Source organism: Microcebus murinus, chromosome 3, assembly GCF_040939455.1.
Source record: "Microcebus murinus isolate Inina chromosome 3, M.murinus_Inina_mat1.0, whole genome shotgun sequence".
Classification (NCBI taxonomy): domain Eukaryota; kingdom Metazoa; phylum Chordata; class Mammalia; order Primates; family Cheirogaleidae; genus Microcebus; species Microcebus murinus.
Genome location: NC_134106.1, coordinates 58,102,286 through 58,122,474, shown reverse-complemented (window position 1 = coordinate 58,122,474; position 20,189 = coordinate 58,102,286). Strand labels below are relative to the sequence as shown.

Here is a 20,189-nt window from a genome sequence, read left to right as displayed (position 1 = left end):
TAGTAGAGACGGGGACTCACTCTTGCTCAGGCTGGTCTCGAACTCCTGAGCTCAAGCAATCCTCCCTCCTTGGCCTCCCAGAGTGCTACGATAACAGGCATGAGCCACCACGCCCGGCCTACTCACTTGTTTTTTTCTACTAGTCACTTACTAAATTCTTGTTTGTCCTGTCATTTTAATTGTAATGATAGCCATATGTGGTTTGGCTAAGTATTTGTGGTACTAAAAATAGGACTAGATATATACAAATAACTTCAAATAATACTAAATTATCTGTTATAATTTTACTTAACAGCAGAATCAAATTGGATATCCACAACCTTATGGCCAGTGGGGCCAATGGTATGGAAATGCACAACAAATTGGCCAGTACATGCCTAATGGTTGGCAAGTACCTGCGTATGGAATGTATGGCCAGGCATGGAACCAACAGGGATTTAAGTAAGTATATTTAATTTTTTTCTTTATAGACCTTTGAAAATGTCAAAAGAAATTTTTTTTTTTGAGGCAGAGTCTCACTCTGTTGCCCAGGCTAAAGTGCCGTGGTATGAGCCTAGCTCACAGCAACCTCAAATTCCTGGGCTCAATCAGTCCTCTTGCCTTAGCCTCCCAAGTAGCTGGGACTACAGGTACACACCACCATGAGCCAGCCAAAAGAAATTTTAAGTAATTAGTAGTATGACACCTTGTGTAAAGCATAACCATAGCCTTTTAAGGACTTAATATAGAGTAGTTTTTAAATTTACAGTTTTAAATATTTCTCTTTAAAAATTTGCCTAGAAGTATGTTGCCTTAGGTAAGGCAAAGTAGCTTATGCCTGTAATCCTTGCACTCTTGGAGGCCCACATGGGAGGATTACTTGAGCTCAGGAGTTTAAGACCAGCCTGAAGCTTGAATATCACAAGACATCAAGGTGTAAAGAGTTTAAAAAAAAGTAAAAAATATATAACGAAAAAACTTTTATTCAATATTTTAAAAAAAAAAGACCAGCCTGAGCAAGAGTGAGACTTTGTCTCTATTAAAAAAAGGAAAGAAAAGAAATATGTTGCCTTGAAGTGTAATCAAGATTATATGAATTTTGGTAATGCTTGATAGTAAATCAACTAATTTCTTAGCAAGAAAATAAGAGCTAAACAGTTATTAAGCTTTTCACATGACTAATGTTCACTTAGCCACTCTTAGATACACTTAGTTTGATGCTAGTTGTTTTATTCATTATGTTTTTTCCTATGCAAAAGAGTTTATTCATTCATTATAATATGGCAAGCTTCCTTATAAACCTTGAGTTATGCCATCTTACTTACTGAAAAAGAAACTGGAAATAAAACTTTTTAGGTTAAAAAAGTATCTTATATTTGTAATGTTAAAAAAAAATTATGAGGTTACATATGCTAGTGGTCATTTTAATTTCTTCTCTAAGCAATATAAATGCTAGTTCTTATTGTACCAAATGACTTGAGTTTCTTTCAGATAGGGGCTTTTTCAACATATGTCTAGCCAAGTTGAAGATAGATAGTTTTCCCTTCTGAGCTGGGAGATGGGTTTTGCTGGCTTCAAAGGAGATAGATGTTTATATGTTAAGGTTATTATCAGAGCTACAATTTCTATCAGAATTAAACTGCCCAAATTAACATACAGGGCTGCTTGTTTTTAAGAGAAAAAACTTAACTAAAAGGCTTTGCTTTCCCTGGCATAACAGTTATCCTTATATTTGGGTTAAGAAAAAATGTTTCCCATTTCCTATGTATGTTATTTGTCCTTGGCGTTAGTTTGTTTTAATCAGTGGATTTCCTCTCCCCTCTGTTTCTTTCACATTATTCACCAGTCAGACTCAGTCTTCTGCACCATGGATGGGACCAAATTACGGAATACAGCCGCCTCAAGGGCAGAATGGCAGCATGTTGCCTAATCAGCCTTCGGGGTATCGAGTGGCAGGTTATGAAACCCAGTGAAAAAGGACTCCAGAATCTAAAGCCAGTGGCTTGAGGCTACAGGGAGTGTAGTAAAGCCATTGTTTACTTAAAGATTTATCAAATCAGTCAGTGCAAATGTCAGATACAATGTATTTATTTAAAAGATTCATTTTTTAATCATGAAATTATCATCCACATTGTTTTAAAAAGAAACAAGATGCTGGATGTCTGCCAATTTTTGCCTTCATTACCTTTTTTGATAAAGTTTCTCAGATCCTTGTTTCAAATACAAATGCAGGGATTGCTGCCACTTTTTAAAAATTAAGAGGCAGAAAATTGCACAATGTTGAACTCTTTTCCACTAAAGTAGTGTGCAGTTCTAGTTTGCATTCCTGATATGATTTAAAACATGTAATATAAAGATGTAAAAAAAAGAAAAGAAAAACCAAAACTGTGCAGAGTCTCGAAGTTCTTTGTAATCTTCAGCTTATGCACAAATCTGTTTTAGGTTAAAAAAGTAGGCATTGTTTGAGCTCTCCCATCTATGCTGTTTTCCCTTTGGGGTTTTTAAATATAAATTATTAGTTTACGTCATTTTTGTATACATTTTTTCACAGATTTGTCTTGCCTTATTAAAGTTCTGTAAAATATACTTAAATGGAAAAAATGATGTTCACTTAGATTGAAAACTTTTCTCAGATGGATTGATAATTGCATTTATCTTGTGTTTTATATGAGAAGGTGCCTCAAGAATTCCCTGTTGGATTTGTTTAAAAGGATTTTTATCTTCTGTGATAAATTTTGCTGTGTACCAGGAACTATGAAAACAAAAACTTGTTACTTAAAAAAAATCTCTGAAATGTGATAAGTTCTTATGCCATGTTAATTCCATGTGTCATCTTCTACATTTACATGTATTATTTCATTATGTAAAATGTTTTATCAATTTAATATTTTGCACAGTTAGCAAACTTTGTATGTCATTTCCTTCTTAAAGGCATCATGCAGAGTTGACATGAGATTTATAAGGTTTTAAGTTCTTTGCATGTGAAAATCAAATACACACTTTAGTAGTCTTTGAATACAAAGTCATCTGCTCTTGTTTTTCAAGAATTTTGAGACACAAAGTTGTATGTAAAGGAATAATTTGCTGTTTTCTAGTTAGATTTACTAAAAAGAAGTAAATCAACTTAATTTTAATATGTACAAATGATAGCTGTGAAACTGTAGAATATCCTTATGTCAGGCTTGAGTTTCATTGTGAACTCCAAAATTAGCCTGAAGGACCAGCCAGGCAAAGCATTTTTTAAATGTTCAGAGGCCAAAAGATTAACAAAAAAACCTTGAAATCCTACCTCCTTAAACAGCCTTCAAAGAAGAGAATCCTCAGTGCAATCATTATTTTGATTCTTTTGGTACCTGTTTTCCTGGAGTTCCCAATTTTTTTATTTGGGAGTGGCTCCAAGCATTAAGAGGTTTAATCTTTGATGGCATTGTTGTAGTTTTGAAATTTCTAGTACATTTCAGAGTCTCTTAGAAAATTTGTGGGAGGTTTTGTTTTCAGTGAAGGTCACAAACCTCCTTCCTTGACTCACAGAGAGGAAGAGTCCCCAGTATACATATTTGAATGGTTGGTGGTTTTTAAGACCTTTAGAGAGCTCCCAGCATTTTATTTAGAAACAGAAAAGGCCTGTGAAATCTTAAGTTTCCTGGCCTGTATCTTCCAGGTAGGGGCAAATGACTAAGCTGGTCTCTAAGCCAATACCCTTGTAAACCAGAGCCCAGGAAAGATAGCTTATAAGTGTATAATTCTCTGGAGCTCAATTCTATGCAGTTGTACTGATGTTTCCTTAAGTCACTGTGTATTTTTAAGTGTTGATACATTAAAAGTTGCTTTATGGAAGATGAGTAAATTTTTTAAATACTTGGAAATTTAATTTCCTTGTTAACTTCTACAGATCAGGGCATGCAACCAAAAGCAGCTTAAATGAAATACTAAAAAAGAAAAAAAAAAATCAGGAATTTTTTTTAGATTCTTCTGGCTTAATGTTTCTATTTTAGGACCCTCATTGTTTTTCTCTTATTAAAAATATTTTGTTTCCTGTACATCTCATGGACTGCAGGGTAAATTATTTGGGCATAAATAATTTAATCTAAACAAAAGTATAGTTTTTCTTTAATTTTGACTAACTCAAGTAATAACAGTTTTTATTAGCCAGCATATTTTCTTATTGCACAAGTCTTAAAATGTTCATTGACTACTACTTTTTGAGAAGAAAGTGGTATCAGTACTCATGATGAAAATGTTACTACTGAACAAATTCACATTTCAGGAACATTGCTAACTCTGGTTTAAATTTTAGTGTTAAGTCATTGGAGGATATTTCAGTCTAAAAATCAGACTGGTATTAGTATCAGGTAAGGAAATTAAAGTTTTTTAAATGGTTTCATTCTCTGCAATATGCATTTAGATTTTACTTTCTGGTACTGTAAAGAACCTGAAGTGATTCACACTTAATGGGTCATTAATTCAGTATTCTTTACCCTGACTATTTGGATATTAAAGTTCCTTTATGTTTTCTATAACCTGTGGGATCTTCTTGCAGTGATTATTGTGTGCGAGATTTTTCTTTTTGGTCTAGCCGTATTGTTACATTCACTCAGATATTTGTTAATGTTTAAAAATCCTATTCCAGAAACAGTGGTTTGTATTGGGTTACTGTTAAATACCACAAAGAATTGGCATTCTGCAGATTTAATTAATTGCAAAACCAGGTTCTTATTTTCCTTATTGATATTATCCTCCATGTAGAAAATGAGATTCACGTTGTAGTTTTTTTATTTTTTTATTTATTTTTTGGAGACAGAGTCTCACTCTGTTGCCTGGCTAGAGTGCCATGGTGTCAGCCTAGCTCACAGCAACCTCAAACTCCTGGCTCAAGCGATTCTTTTGCCTCAGTTTCCTGAGTCGCTGGGACTACAGGCATGTGCCACCGTGCCAGGCTAATTTTTTCTATATATGTTTTTAGATGTCCAGCTAATTTCTTTCTATTTTTAGTAGAGACGGGGTCTCACTCTTGCTCAGGCTGGTCTTGAACTCCTGAGCTCAAAGGATCCTCCTGCCCCGCCTCCCAGAGTGGTAGGATTACAGGCGTAAGCCACCAATCCTGGCCTCACATTCTAGTTTGTGTTCTCCTGTTTTGTCCTTATGCTTCTTCTTTCTTTTACTTGTGTGTTAGAGTTCTGTTCCATTTGAGAAGGCAGTTGTTCTGGACTAGATTGCATTTACAAAGGGAGTTAGGTTTACTAAATGTGATAGGATGCTCCTGAGCTTACAGTTGAATTAGAAAAACAAGATGTGTTTATAGGAAATAAAAAAGCAAACCTTTCAAATGAGATGATTTATAAAATCAATCATCTCTTCATAGAGGGTTACTACATTTTATTCCAATCACTGCATTTGACTGCTGTATTTAAAATTTGAAGAGCATGCCTCCAAAATGATGAATTATAACTTAAGACCTTTAATAAAATGTATGAGTGTGTCTCAGTTGAATAGGATTTTCTCCCTTCACTTGGAGACCTTCATTCATGTGGCTTTGTGGTGAGGGATTAACAAAACATGAAAACTACAGGTGTCAATGGTGGCATGTCTTTTTTTTCTTTTTCTTTTTCCCAAGGGACTGGCCTTTGAAGGTGGCATGTCTTGTAGTTATCTTATTAGAAATTTCTGTTTTATTCAAACAGTTGTTTGCAGCACTGGCTTCGGAGATGAGATTTTTGCCAAGACCGACGACCAGTAATTACAGTGTGGCTTCTAAAGTTGGAGGCTAAGGTTACTGTGGTAGTAATTAAACTAAAAAAGGAAAAAGTAAACTTCTTTACTAGGCTGTGCTATACAGAAAATAAGGATTAAGCACAATTTTGTATACTGGATAAATAAGATCCCTAGCTCTTTATCCTTGTTCATATCTCGAATAGCAACAGACATGTATATTGGGTGGTATGTTGGAGGATCCTTCTGTGGAAAAATTAAATGACTCCTGAGAGAGATGACATTTGAAGGTCACCACCAAAAAAGCCAACTGACCATCAGTCCCTCTCAGTGAAGTGTCCCAGTCAGTAAGTCCTGCCCATGTACACAAATCTTCCAAACAGGTTTTGAGTGCTTCACTTTTAACCCTGTGCCCTCGCTTGGTTTTTTCTCGATTCCTTTATTCTACTCAGGATTTAATTTTTTAAATACCCCAGATTTTACAAAGCGTGGCAGTAGAATAAAAAACTGGAGTTTCTTTTCATACAAACTTATTTGGATTTTTTTATATTTCAAATTATTGATACATTCAAAGAGTAATTTTAATCTCTATAATTTTTGCTAGTCGTGTCGAGTCACACTCGACATCTGAATGCAAAGGATTAAATAGGGAGAGCCAGGGATTACTAGAAATTTGATTACGAAAGGTAACTCTAAACAAAAAGTAACTCTCATGAATCAGAAAATTTCCAAGAACTAATATCCTTAGATAAGAGAAAATGTATTAAAGAAACTAGAAGCCAGACATGGTGGCTTCTGCCTGTAATCTCAGCATTTTAGGAGGCTGAGGTGGGAGGATTGCTTGAGCCTGGGGAGTTCAAGGTTGTAGTCAGCTATGATTGTGCCATTGCACTCCAGTTTAGGCAGCAGAGGGAGAACCTGTCTTAGGAAAAAAAAAAAAAAATACAAACAAAAGGCCAGTCGTGGTGGCTCACGCATGTAATCCTAGCACTCTGGGAAGCCGAGGTGAACGGATTGCTCAAGGTCAGGAGTTTGAAACCAGCCTGAGCAAGAGCAAGACCCCGTCTCTACTATAAATAGAAAGAAATTACTTGGCCAACTAATACACATAGAAAAGATTACTGGGGCATGGTGGTGCATGCCTGTAGTCCCAGCTACTCAGGAGGCTGAGGCAGGAGGATTGCTTGAGCCCAGGAGTTTGAGGTTGCTGTGAGCTAGGCTGACGCCACAGCACTCACTCTAGCCTGGGCAACAAAGCGAGACTCTGTCTCAAAAAAATAATAAAAATAAAAATAAATACAAAAAAAACCCAGGACACTAGAACAAGATACGAAATTTAAAATGTTAACGAATTCAGTGAGAATGTTAAAAGACAAGGAAATGTTTTAGAACAGAAATCAAAAGTGGAGGAGAAAAAATAAAGTTGGATCGATTCAGGAGGTTTGACATGCAACCAAAAGGAGTTCTGGGAAGAAAACAGAAAATCGGGGAATGGGTGGAATTTATTTTATAAATACAAAAAAAGGCTGGGCGCAGTGGCTCACGCCTGTAATCCTAGCACTCTGGGAGGCCAAGGCAGGTGGATCATTTGAGCTCAGGAGTTAAAGACCAGCCTGTGCAAGAGTGAGACCTTGTTTCTACTAAAAATTGAAATAAATTACTTGGACAGCTAAAAATATATAGAAAAAATTAGCCGGGCATGGTGGAGCATGCCTGTAGTCCCAGCTACTTGGGAGGCTGAGGCAGAAAGATTGCTTGAGCCCAGGAGTTTGAGGTTGCTGTGAGCTAGGCTGACACCATGGCACTCATTCTAGCCTGGGCAACAAAGTGAGACTCTGTCTCAAAAAAAAAAAGAAAACTTCCTTGAAGAATTGATGAGTATCAAGATTGAAAATAGCTATTACTGAATTAACACTTTAATAAAAAGAGACTTATATCAAGCCATGCCACCATGAAATTTTAAGACACCAGGCAGAATATTCTAAAAATTACCAAATGGCAAAAGAATTGAGACTAATAGTAGCTTTAGATTCTTAACAGCAATGGTGGAAATCAGTGGTCTGTTGGGATTGGGGTGCTGCCTTCAAAAGTTTGGGTATATTATACATCCAACTACACTGTCATGGCTGACAATAGAATAAGGCATTTTTAGATGTGCATGTTCTCAAAAGATTATCTTATCTACCAGTTCTTAGGATGCTACTTGATACACTTCTTCAGAACTTTAAATCAAGAAAAAGTATCATGTACTGCCTAAAAATGGGATCCAACACAAGAGTGAGATAAAGTGAAGTTCCAGGATGATGGCTGTGAAGTCACTGGGCATCCAGTCTAGACTGATGGTCAGAAGGCGAGACCTGAGTATGTGACTCAGGTTGGACTCTGCAGAGAATTGAATAGTGGGACATCTTACAGTGCTATGAAGGGTGTGAGAAGACTTAAATGATAAAAGAAAATCAGGCAGATTGAAAAAAAGCAGTTGTTAGGAAAAACAAATTACACAAGAAAGGAAATACTCCCTTCCTGAACCAAGTACATGTATATTAATTATAATGTCATAATAATGGAAACATTGAAATGACAGCAATAAAAAAAATGAGATGAGTTCTATTGACAAAGAAAAAGGGGTCTGTGAGCTAAAATCCTCAACATAATATGAAGTTAATACTTAATGTCTTGATTGATGAATCAAAAATGCATATTGGAAATGGAAAGACTCTGCATTAATTTTCTCATAAAATGGAAACAGGCTGGGCACATGCCTGTAATCCTAGCATTTTGGGAGGCCAAGGCAGGAGGATCACCTGAGGCCAGGAGTTCGAAACCAGTCTGTCGAATAGTGAGACCTGGTCTCTACCAAAAATTAGCTGGGCATGGTGGTGCACGCCTGCACACCCAGCTACTGGGGAGGCTGAGGCAGGAGGATTGATTGAGCCCTGGAGTGTGAGGTTGCAGGGATATGATACCACAGCACTCTAGCCTGGGCAACAGTGTGAGACATTGTCTCCAAAAAATAAATAGGGGTCCTGTATTTTATCTGTCAATCCTAGAGATGGTTGCAGGCTGGTACAGCCAAAGCTGCTGTGGAAGCACCTGCAGGTGGGGGGAGTTTGGTGCAGCTGGGGCAGGTCCTGAGGACCACTCAGAGTAATACTGCTGGATCTCTCACACAGCGACCCACTGGAAGCCACATGGAATGATAAAGAGAAGAGAACCAGAACCCATGAAGGAAGTGCCTCCAGTCTACTATCACCTGGCATTCTTCCTCAAGTGCCCTCTATAGCGAAAGCCTAACATAAAGCCAACTAGCAAAGGAGAAACATTTCACAAAACAAGGAAAAGAAGTGTGAATTGAGGGCTGAGAGGATCCCTCCCCAGTGCCTTTTCCCTACTCTCTGCTTTCAAGTCTCTACTTAGTCACTTCCTCTGAGGCCTTCCTTTCTTTATCCCACAATCTAAATCAGCAGCTTCTCAAACCATCTTATACTTTTCCTTTATAACATTCGTCATAATTTTAATTGTATTTCATTATTCATGTGATCATTTCTTTAAAACGTGTGCTCCCCACTCAACTACTAGTGACTTTTTTTTAATCAAAACAGTCGCACTCTGTCACCCTTGGTAGAGTGCAGTGGTGTCATTATAGCTCACTGCAACCTCAAACTCCTGGGCTCAAGCAATCCTCCTGCCTCAGCCTCCAGAATAGCTGGGACTACTGGCGCACCACAACACCCAGCTAATTTTTCTATTTTTTTAATTTTCTTTTTTTTTAATTATTTTTTTACACATTTTCTATTTCTTTTTTGTTTGTTTGTTTCACTTTTTAATAACCAGAGACTTCTATTTTGACTACAGTAATTTTTGTTTTTTAGTAGAGACTCATTTTTCTATTTTTTGTAGAGATGGGGTCTCACTCTTCTTCAGGCTGGTCTTGAACTCCTGAGCTCAAGTGATCCGCCACCTCGGCCTCCCACAGTGCTAGGATTACAGGTGTGAACCACTATGTCCGGCCCCACTGGTGACTATTCTTCAATGCTGTATATATCCAGTACATGGTAAAAAGTAGGTGCTCAACAAATGATTGTTGAATGAATGAATGAAATTGTTATTGCAGGCCTAGCAGGGTGGTTCACGCCTGTGATCCTAGCACTCTGGGAGGCCGAGGCAGGCAGATCGCTCAAGGTCAAGAGTTCAAAACCAGCCTGAGCAAGAGCGAGACCCCGTCTCTACTATAAATAAAAAGAAATTAGCTGGACAACTAAAAAATATATATATAGAAAAAATTAGCCAGGCATGGTAGCACATGCCTGTAGTGCCAGCTACTTGGGAGGCTGAGGCAGAAGGACTGCTTGAGCCCAGGAGTTTGAGGTTGCTGTGAGCTAGGCTGACGCCATGGCACTTTAGCCTGGGCAACAGAGTGAGACTCTGTCTCAAAAAAAAAAAAAAAGAAAAAGAAAGAAAAACAACTTATAATCAGAAAGGAAAGAAAACTGAAATATCTTCTGAAAAAACTTTGTCCTTCTCCCCTCCATTTTAATAAACAATATTACAAACCTTAGTTCTGGAAAGGACCATTTCTCTTATAAATAGCTGAGAAGACTAAGGTTTTTCAATGGAAAAAGCAATCTGCCCACAGCGCCACCACTAGTAAGTAGCTGGACTAGCTAGGACAAAGGTTCAGAAAATCTCATTTCAGGGGTTTTCAACCCACAGGCCTCACCCTGAAATACACTGTGTTGGAACTATCTTCATTCATGAACAAAGAACATTTAGTTCTATTCTCTGTGATTCCAAGGACCAGAAGTAGGATATACAGGAAGCCAATTTCAGCTCATTATAAGGGAAAACGTTCAAGTACTATATCAAAGAGTGGTTAAGAGAGAAAAAGATAACTTTTTCTTGTTATAAACATACACGTGATAGAAACAGTGAAAAATATGGTGGACAAGAGCTCCAAACCTTTAGATTCGTAGTCGTTATCTACTAATAATCTACAAAATCTCAAGCGATTTTTGCATCAGTTACCAATCAGACTCAACTCAGAAACAGAACTCTCTCGGGCCTAAAAGTAGTCATGATCAGCCTTGGAGCTGGGTCGGCGCCACAGTAGGGTGGTCCAGAGCACTCCAGCCCCAGAGAAGAAACCGAGCTTTGCAGCCTCCAGGTCAACACAGATTCTGCCACCGCATCCTCCGCGGTGCTCAGTGGTCTCCAGGAGGAAACTACAACTCCCATCTGACAACGCGGACGCAAATGGGCGTGCACTTGCCGCGCGTGGGCGGCTCTGACCAATAACGACTGTTGTTACAGCGAACAGCTTGACCGCGTTTGTAAAAGGCCGCGGCAGGCGAAGAGAGAAGAGGTGAGGGCGGTCATCAGCGAGGGGCCCTGGGGCCTGCGGGGGGGCGCAGGGCAGGTAAGGGGGCCGTGCTGAGAGAGGACCGGGGCGGTGGTGGAAGAGGGTTGTAGAGATGGGGATCCCGGCAGAGAGCGTATCCGAGGAGTAGGGTGCCAGCGAGGTGATGCTTCTGCTTGGGCCTACCTAGGACCGGAAGTGAGATTTCGCGCGGGGAGGATGCCGGGAAGCAGGTCCGGAAGCCGCCCGGGGAGGTGCTCGCCCCGGAGGCAGGAGCACGGACCCCTTTCCTCTGGGCCTTATCGGCCTTTCCCCGATGTTTCGAGGCAGTGCTCACGTTAGATACCTGCTGGCTGTGACACTTTCGTCAAATCTGAGCCACAATTTCCTTATCTTTAAGATGGGTAAAATAGTATTTACTTCACAGGATCTTGTGAGCGATACATGCGTAAATACATAGAAAGGACATAACACGAGTACTCAACTAGTTTTATTTTTATTCATGATCATTCGTTCTCTTCACCTAACTGTGCTTCACAAGCATTAAGCAGCAACCACCAAACTATATAGATCTACAGCCAGATAGTACCTGGGTGAAATCCACCACTCCCAGGGAGCTTTTGTGGGTTAACTCTTCCAACCCTAGTCCCTTTACAGTCTTATGTTGAGGAGGCTGATTTGTAAACTTGCCAAGAAGAGACTATCCACAGGGGCTTCAAATACAGTTTCTTTGCAAGTCATGTTAATTGTATTTACTTTCAGTAGAGAAACTCTAATAAGTGATACTAGTACATGTTTTAAAATTCAAATAGTACCAAACAGTGAAATGTAAGCCTCTCGCCCTCTGTTAATATTTCCCAAGTCCCAAGTCATTTCTTCTAAGACAGCAGACATATTCTATGTATGTATATCTTCTTGTCTTCTTTTTATTATAAAACCAAGAGTAGCATATTACACATAAAATACTATACCTTTTTTCACTCCGGAATACATTTTGATACTTGTTCCTTATCAATATTTATAGATGTGCCTGATTCTTTTGTGTGGTTATACCATAATTTATCTAGTTCTCTACTGATGAACTCTTAAAACTATTTCTGTTCTTGTGCAGTTATGGACAACTTAGCAGTGAGTATCCCTGTATATACTTTGTGCAAATGTGAGAATATAATACATGAAATCTTACAAGTCAAAATATGTATTTTTTTTCTACTTTTTTTTTTTCAAAATATGTATTTTGCATTTATTTACATCCCTTCAAAGAGTGTTGCAGCTTACACTCCCACCAACAATGCAAAGTGCCTGTTTCTCCATATCCTCATATAACACAGTGATAACATTCATCTTTTTTGTCACTTTAAAGCAGTAATTTGCCTTTCACTTACAAGGTTGAATATCTTTTCACAGATTTAAAATTATTTTTCTTATTTCTTTTTCATAGCTGTCTTTTCATGTCCTTTGCCCATTTTTCTAGTGGATTTGTTTATTTTCTCATAGATTTGGAAATCTTAGGAAATTAGCTTTTTGAATTTCAAATATTTTTGTTTTTTTAAATAACAGATTTATTGAAATATAATTTACATAGCATAAAATTCACCTTTTAAAATGTTACAATTCAGTGGTGTTAGTATTTTCACAGAGTTGTGCAGCCTTTCATCACTCCAGAAAGAATACTCGTCCCCATTAGCATTCACTCTGAATTCTTCTTTCCCCTGACAACCATTAAATCTGCTTTCTGGTTCATATGCATTTGCCAATTCTGCATATTTCATTTAGATGGAATCGTACAATATGTGGTCTTTTGTATCTGGCTTCTTTCACATAGCATAACATTTCAGATGGCTAAATAAGTATGTGAAATGTTGCTCAACATCATTATTCATTACAGAAATGCAAAGAAAACCACAATGAGATACCACTTTATACCCATTCTAATCGAATGGCTATAATCAAGAAGTCAATAACAAGTTTTCGCCAGGAAGTGGACAAATAGGAACTCTCTTATGTTGCTGGTAAAAATATTAAACGGTACAGTCACTTTGGAAAATAGCTTGGCAGTTTCTTAAAAAGTTTTATGTATATTTAAATGTGTGACCTAACAATGCCACTTCTAGGTATCTGCCCAAGAGAAATGAAGAAATTTGCCCACACAAAGATCTGGGTGTTTATGTTTTCAGTAGCACTGTTCGTAATAGCCAGAGGTTGGAAACAATCCAAATGTCTGTGGGCTGGTAAATGGAGAAACAAAATGTGACCTATCCATACAATAGAATATGATTCAGCAATATAAAGGAATACAGTCCTGATACATGCTGCAAAGTAGATGAACCTTGAAAACATGTTAAGTGAAAAAAAAAAAAACAAATACAAAAGGCCACATATTATATGATTCCATTTATATGAAATGTCCAGAAAAGAAATCTGTAGAGACAGAAAGCAGACTGGTAGTTGCCTGGAGGTGGGAGTGGGAATGGTGATTGACTGCAGGGGCCAAGAGGGATCTATTACGGGTGATGGAAGTGTTCTAAAACTAGATTGTAGTGATGGATGCTAGACTTTATAAATTTAATAAATATCATTGAATTATATACTTAAAATGGGTGAATTTTTTGATATGTAAAATATCTCAATAAAGTTATTTTAAAACACTGATGCAGTCGGGCGCGGTGGCTCACGCCTGTAATCCTAGCTCTCTGGGAGGCCGAGGCGGGCGGATTGCTCAAGGTCAGGAGTTCGAAACCAGCCTGAGCAAGAGCGAGACCCCGTCTCTACTATAAATAGAAAGAAATTAATTGGCCAACTAATATATACAAAAAATAGGCCGGGCATGGTGGCGAATGCCTGTAGTCCCAGCTACTTGGGAGGCTGAGGCAGGAGGATTGCTTGAGCCAGGAGTTTGAGGTTGCTGTGAGCTAGGCTGACGCCACGGCACTCACTCTAGCCTGGGCAACAAAGTGAGACTCTGTCTCAAAAAAAAAAAAAAAAAAAAAAAACACTGATGACCTTATCTCTACAAAAATTTTTTTTTTTTTTTTTGAGACAGAGTCTCGCTTTGTTGGCCAGGCTAGAGTGAGTGCCGTGGCGTCAGCCTAGCTCACAGCAACCTCAAACTCCTGGGCTCAAGCAATCCTGCTGCCTCAGCCTCCCGAGTAGCTGGGACTACAGGCATTTGCCACCATGCCCGGCTAATTTTTTGTATATATATATTTTTAGTTGGCCAATTAATTTCTTTCTATTTATAGTAGAGACGGGGTCTCGCTCTTGCTCAGGCTGGTTTCGAACTCCTGACCTCGAGCAATCCGCCCGCCTCGGCCTCCCAGAGAGCTAGGATTACAGGCGTGAGCCACCGCGCCCGGCAAAAAATTTTTAAAAATTAGCCTGCTATGCACCTATAGGTCCTAGCTACTCCAGAGGCTGAGGCAGGAGGATTGTTGGAGCCCAGGAGTTTAAAGTTACAATGAGCTATCAGAGCACCATTGCACTCCAGCCTAGGTGACAGAGTGAGACCCTTTTCTAAAAATATATAAATAAAAATAAAAAAACTCTGATACAGGCTGCAGTGATCTATGATGATGCCACTGCACTCCAGCGCTCCAGCCTGGGTGACAGAGTGAGACCCCATCTCAAAAACAAAACACTGTTATATAGAGGAAAAAATTAAATCAGTATTTTATGGACTCTGGGTTTTGTGTCATTTATGCCATCCCCATTCTGAGATCTTTAAAAATATACATATTTAAAATCTAGTCTTCCCTTTTTTTGTTATTTTTATTTTTTTCCTTAAAAATAGAGATATAGACCATTTTATTGTTTTTCTAATATTTTAACAGTTGTTTCTTTTGTGCTTGAATGTGTTATCTGTCTGGAATTTGGGTGTATGAAGTGAGACAAGATGGATAATATATATTTAATGATAATATTTGCCCTCAAATTTTCCTTTTATGTTATTTTAAGAGGTTGTTTGTTTGTTTTTAAAACAGGGCCTCACTCTGTTGCCCAGGCTGCTGGAGTGTAGTAGAACCATCATAGCCCACTGTTAACCTCCAACTACTGGGTTCCAGTGATCCTCCCATCTCAGCCTCCAAGTAGCTAGGACTACAGGACACCATGCCCAGCTAATTTTTTATTTTTTGTAGAGATGAAGTCTCACTATGTTGCTCAGGCTGGTCTCAAACTCTTAGACCCAAGCAATCCTCATACACTGGCCTCCTATAGTGCTGTGATTACAGAGATGAGCCACAGTGCCTGGCAAATTATAATAAATAAATTTATTGATTAAAAATCATTTTAGGCCGGGCGCTGTGGCTCACGCCTGTAATCCTAGCTCTTGGGAGGCCGAGGCGGGCGGATTGCTCAAGGTCAGGAGTTCAAAACCAGCCTGAGCAAGAGCGAGACCCCGTCTCTACTATAAATAGAAAGAAATTAATTGGCCAACTGATATATATATATAAAAAATGAGCCGGGCATGGTGGCTCATGCCTGTAGTCCCAGCTACTCGGGAGGCTGAGGCAGAAGGATCGCTCGAGCCCAGGAGTTTGAGGTTGCTGTGAGCTACGCTGACGCCACGGCACTCACTCTAGCCTGGACAACAAAGCGAGACTCTGTCTCAAAAAAAAAAAAAATCATTTTAATCCCCTCCCCTTGATTACATTTAAAATAACTGCTGTAATTTTCAAACATTTTTTAGAAGTATAACCTTTTTCTCCTGATAAAATCTTATTCTTGTCCCCAGTTTTTTTTTTTTTTTTTTTTTTTTTTTAGACAGAGTCTTGCTCTGTTGCCCCAGGTAGAGTGCAGTGGCATCATCATAGCTCACTGCAACTTGAAACTTCTGGGCTCAAGTGATCTTCCTGCTTCAGCCTTCCCAGTAGCTGGGACTATAGGCATGCTACCATGCCCAGGTAATTTTTCTGTTTTTAGTAGAGGTTGGCTCTTGCTCAGCCTAGTTTCCTAAACTCAAGTGATCCTCCCACCTCAGCCTCCCAACGTGCTAGGATTACAGGTGTGAGCCACCTCACCCAAATAATTTTTAAGAAAACTAGAAACAATGTTCAGAATCTCTTCTACTAGAAAATTTGCATTTATTCATTCTGATAAATGTTTAGGATGTTCACTGCAATATTGTCTACAACTAAAAACTCATCAGTAGAGCTGATCAAGCCATGGTATTTTGACACTACAGATTACTGTACAGCTATTAAAAATGGTGTTTAGGCCGGGCGAGGTGGCTCACGCCTATAATCCTAGCACTCTGGGAGGCCGAGGCAGGTGGATTGCTCAAGGTCGGGAGTTCGAAACCAGCCTGAGCTAGACCCTGTCTCTACTAAAAATAGAAAGAAATTAATTGACCAACTAAAAGTATATATACAAAAAATTAGCCGGGCATGGTGGTGCATCCCTATAGTCCCAGCTACTCGGGAGGCTGAGGCAGGAGGATCGCTTGAGCCCAGGAGTTTGAGGTTGCTGTGAGCTAGGCTGACGCCACGGCACTCACTCTAGCCTGGGCAACAAAAGTGAGACTCTGTCTCAAAAAAAAAAAAAAAAAAAAATGGTGTTTAGAGCCATCTGTGCTAACATGGAGAGCAAAATCTAAGATCAAATGTTAAGAGAAGAAAGCAAACTTCCGAGCAATTTGTATAATATAATTCCATTTCTTTCTTTCTTTTTTTTTTTTTAAAGAGAAGAGATTTCGTTCTGTCACTCAGGCTGGAGTATGGTGGTGTGATCACAGCTCACTGCAACCTCCAACTCCTGGGTTCAAGTGATCCTCCTGCCTCAGCCTCCCAAATAGCTGGGACTATAGGTGTGAGCCACTGCACCCAGTTAATTCCATTTTTATAAAGACAAAAATGTATATCTGTGTCTATTTATTTATTTATAAATGTAAAAAAAATCAGATGAATCTATGCCAGCCTGTTAACTATAATTACTCTTGAGAAGTGGGGATTTTTTGAAGAGTATGAAGGTAGTGATAGTGGTGTGAGTGGAACATAAAAGAATCTTTAGCTTTTTATTCTGCTTTTGAATTATAATTCTGTAAGATGACTGTGTTTTATCTTTTAAATTTTTTTTTCAATTTATATTTTCAAAAAGATCACATGGATATACATGGCTCAGATATACAAGGTGTATATTATAGTATAAAGTTTCCCTCTCACACTTGTCCCTATTAATTAATAAGTTAATTAAATTCTTATTAGTTTATTCTTTTAGAGATTTTAAAACATTTGTATTTCATTTATAAGCTAACACACACACACACACACACACATATATTCCCACTTTCCTTTTTTTCTTTTTAAAAAAATTTTTTTTGAGAACCACCGCAAGGCGTCTTGCAGTAGGAAAGAGAGACTGAACTCAATTCCCCTCACAAGCCCGGTCCTTTTACACACAGTTGGCAGTATATATTATACCGGCTATTTTGCACCTTGCTTTTCCCATTTAACATATCTTAAAGGTCGATATATAATTTCCTCGACCTTTTATTCTTTAACAGCTGTATTTTATTTTATTTTTTGAAAAATATTTACATTATATAGATATACCATAATTAACCAGTTCCTTCTTGAGGAACATTAGGTTGTTCTAATGTTTTGCTGTTACAGAAATGCTTCAGTGAGTAGCCTTATGCTTCCCTCATTGCATACATGTGGGAGTCTATCTGTAAGATAAATTCTTATTAGTGGAATTTCTGGGTCAAAAGGAATATGCAGAGAAAATATTAGACAAGCCCAAATTGAAGGATATTTTATAAAATACCTGACTCTTCAAAATTGTCAAGATTATGAAAAACAAGGAAAGACAAACTTACAGATCTGAGGAGGCTAAAGAGACATGATGATTAAATGCAATGTGGTATCTTGGATTGGATCCTGGAAAAAAGGATGGACTCTGGAGTTTAGTTAATAATAATGTTTCTTAATTTTGAAAAATGCCCCCTGGTAATATATGATGTTAACATCAGATGAAACTAAGTGAGGGGTGTCTGGGAATTCTCAGTTCTATCTACAACTTCTATCTTGCAACTAACTACAACTCAGTTCTATCTGCAGTTCTATCTGCAACTTTGAAAATCTAAAATTCTAAAATAAAGTTTATTCTTTCTTTACAAAGGGCATTAGTGGAAAACTGGTAAACCCAAATAAAATCTGTAGTAGAATTAATAGTATTATACCAATTATATACCAAATATACCAAAATCTTATTTTTTTAGCCAGGCATGGTGGTACACACCTGTAGTCCCAGCTACTAGATCCCCGGCTAAGGCCGAGGGATTACTTGAGCCCAGGAGTTCGAGTCCAGCCTCGGCAACATAGCAAAACACCTCCATCTCTAAAACAATAATAATAAATGAACTAAAAAATTTTAAAAACGTCATTTTCCATAAATGTCCCATAGTTATGTAAGATTTTAACATTTGGGGAAGCTGGGTGAAGGGTAGACAGGAACTCTGTACTATTTTTGTAAGTTTTCTATAAAGCTAAATTTTTAAAATAAATTTTCTAAAATTATTACAAAATTAAATGTATTTTTAAGAAATAAATATGCATTTGTAATTTTGAAAGATACTAACAAATTGTTCTCTACAGGCCATAATTAAAAAAATTAAAAGATAAGCTGAAAGAATGGAATTTCCATGATGATGTTAAAATTAAAGGACTTGGTCACAGATAATTTGTGGTAAAGGACAAAGTAAATCCTCCATCTTTTGATTTTGGAACTTCATTCTCCTAAGAACCTAAGAATTCTCATTTGGCTGAATGAGAATACTTACCAAAGAAATTTATTGAGCAGAGGAGAAAGAAATGCTGTGTGAATGAGCTAATGTCTCTAGATCAGTGTCTCTAAATCACTGGGGTGATTTTCCCCCAGAGGAAATTTGTCATTATCTGGAGACATTTTTTTTTTCTTTTTGAGACAGAGTCTCACTCTGTCTCCTGGGCTAGAGTGCCGTGGTGTCAGCCTAGCTCACAGCAACCTCAAAACTCCTGGGCTCAAGCAATCCTTCTGCCTCAGCCTCCTGAGTAGACAGGACTACTGGTGCTCGCCACCATGCCTGGCTAATTTATTCTATTTTTAGTTGCCCAGCTATTTTTTTTCTATTTTTTTAGTAGAGATAGGGGTTTTGCTTTTGCTCACAGGGAGAACTCCTGACCTCATGGGTTCCTCGCACCTTGGCCTCCCAGGGAGCTAGGATTACAGGCATGTGCCACGGCACCTGACCCATTTTTGTTTTTTTTACAATTAGATGTGGGTTTTGTTACTGGGATCTAGTGGGTGGAAATCAAGGTCACTACTAAACATTCTGTTAATATAATGCATAGGATAGTCCCCACAATAAAGAATTATTCAGGCCTAGGCCGGGCGCGGTGGCTCACGCCTGTAATCCTAGCACTCTGGGAGGCCGAGGAAGATGGATTGCTCGAGGTCAGGAGTTCAAAACCAGCCTAAGCAAGAGCGAGACCCCGTCTCTACTATAAATAGAAAGAAATTAATTGGCCAACTATATAGAAAAAATTAGCCGGGCATCGTGGCGCATGCCTGTAGTCCCAGCTACTCGGGAGGCTGAGGCAGCAGGATTGCTTGAGCCCAGGAGTTTGAGGTTGCTATGAGCTAGGCTGACACCATGGCACTCACTCTAGCCTGGGCAACACAGTGAGACTCTGTCTCAAAAAAAAAAAAGACCATTTCTTGGGATGGGATGAGAAAGCAATGTTAACAGCCTATTTAAAAGTTACAAGCAAATTACCTTTATTTACTTTTTATTTATTTTTTTTTAACCTGTGGCCCTAAATAATACAGATTACCTTAAAAATAAAAAGGATTAAAAATAAAGAATTTGGGCTGGGCACTATGGGTCACCACTGTAATCCTAGCATTCTGGGAGTCTGAGGTAGGAAGATTGCTTGAGGGTAGGGGTTTGAGACCAGCTTGAGCAAGAGCAAGACCCTGTCTCTACAGAAAATAGAAAAATTAGCTGGGCATGGTGGTGTGCACCAGTAGTCCCAGCTACTCAGAAGGCTGAGGCAGGAGGATCGTTTGAGCCCAGGAGTTTGAGGTTGCAGTGAGCTAGGCTGACACCACTGCACTCTGGCCCAGGTGATAGAGTGAGACTCTGTCTCAAAAAAACCCAACAATAATA

At 38.5% G+C, this 20,189-nt stretch overlaps 2 protein-coding genes across 7 annotated transcripts in view; both read left to right on the top strand.

Annotated features, from left to right (window-relative positions):
* TIA1 (TIA1 cytotoxic granule associated RNA binding protein) overlaps positions 1-4,503 on the top strand; it is a 35,896-nt gene extending 31,393 nt beyond the window's left edge. For 2 of the 4 annotated variants that reach the window (XM_012750145.3, XM_012750143.3), the window contains 2 exons: positions 296-441; positions 1,830-4,503. In XM_012750145.3, the coding sequence (XP_012605599.1) occupies positions 296-441; positions 1,830-1,986 (303 nt within the window). In that variant the 3' untranslated portion in view covers positions 1,987-4,503. Of the gene's footprint in view, positions 1-295; positions 442-1,825 lie in introns of all 4 variants that reach the window. The other 2 variants (XM_012750146.3, XM_012750144.3) reach the window with 1 other exon arrangement.
* Positions 4,504-10,987: 6,484 nt separating this feature from the next.
* Positions 10,988-20,189, top strand: part of C3H2orf42 (chromosome 3 C2orf42 homolog) — a 29,179-nt gene continuing 19,977 nt past the window's right edge. For 2 of the 3 annotated variants that reach the window (XM_012750141.2, XM_076000853.1), the window contains exon 1: positions 10,988-11,104. The gene's annotated coding sequence lies outside the window, so the exon portion shown is untranslated. The remainder of the gene's footprint in view (positions 11,105-20,189) is intronic. The other variant, XM_076000854.1, reaches the window with a different exon arrangement.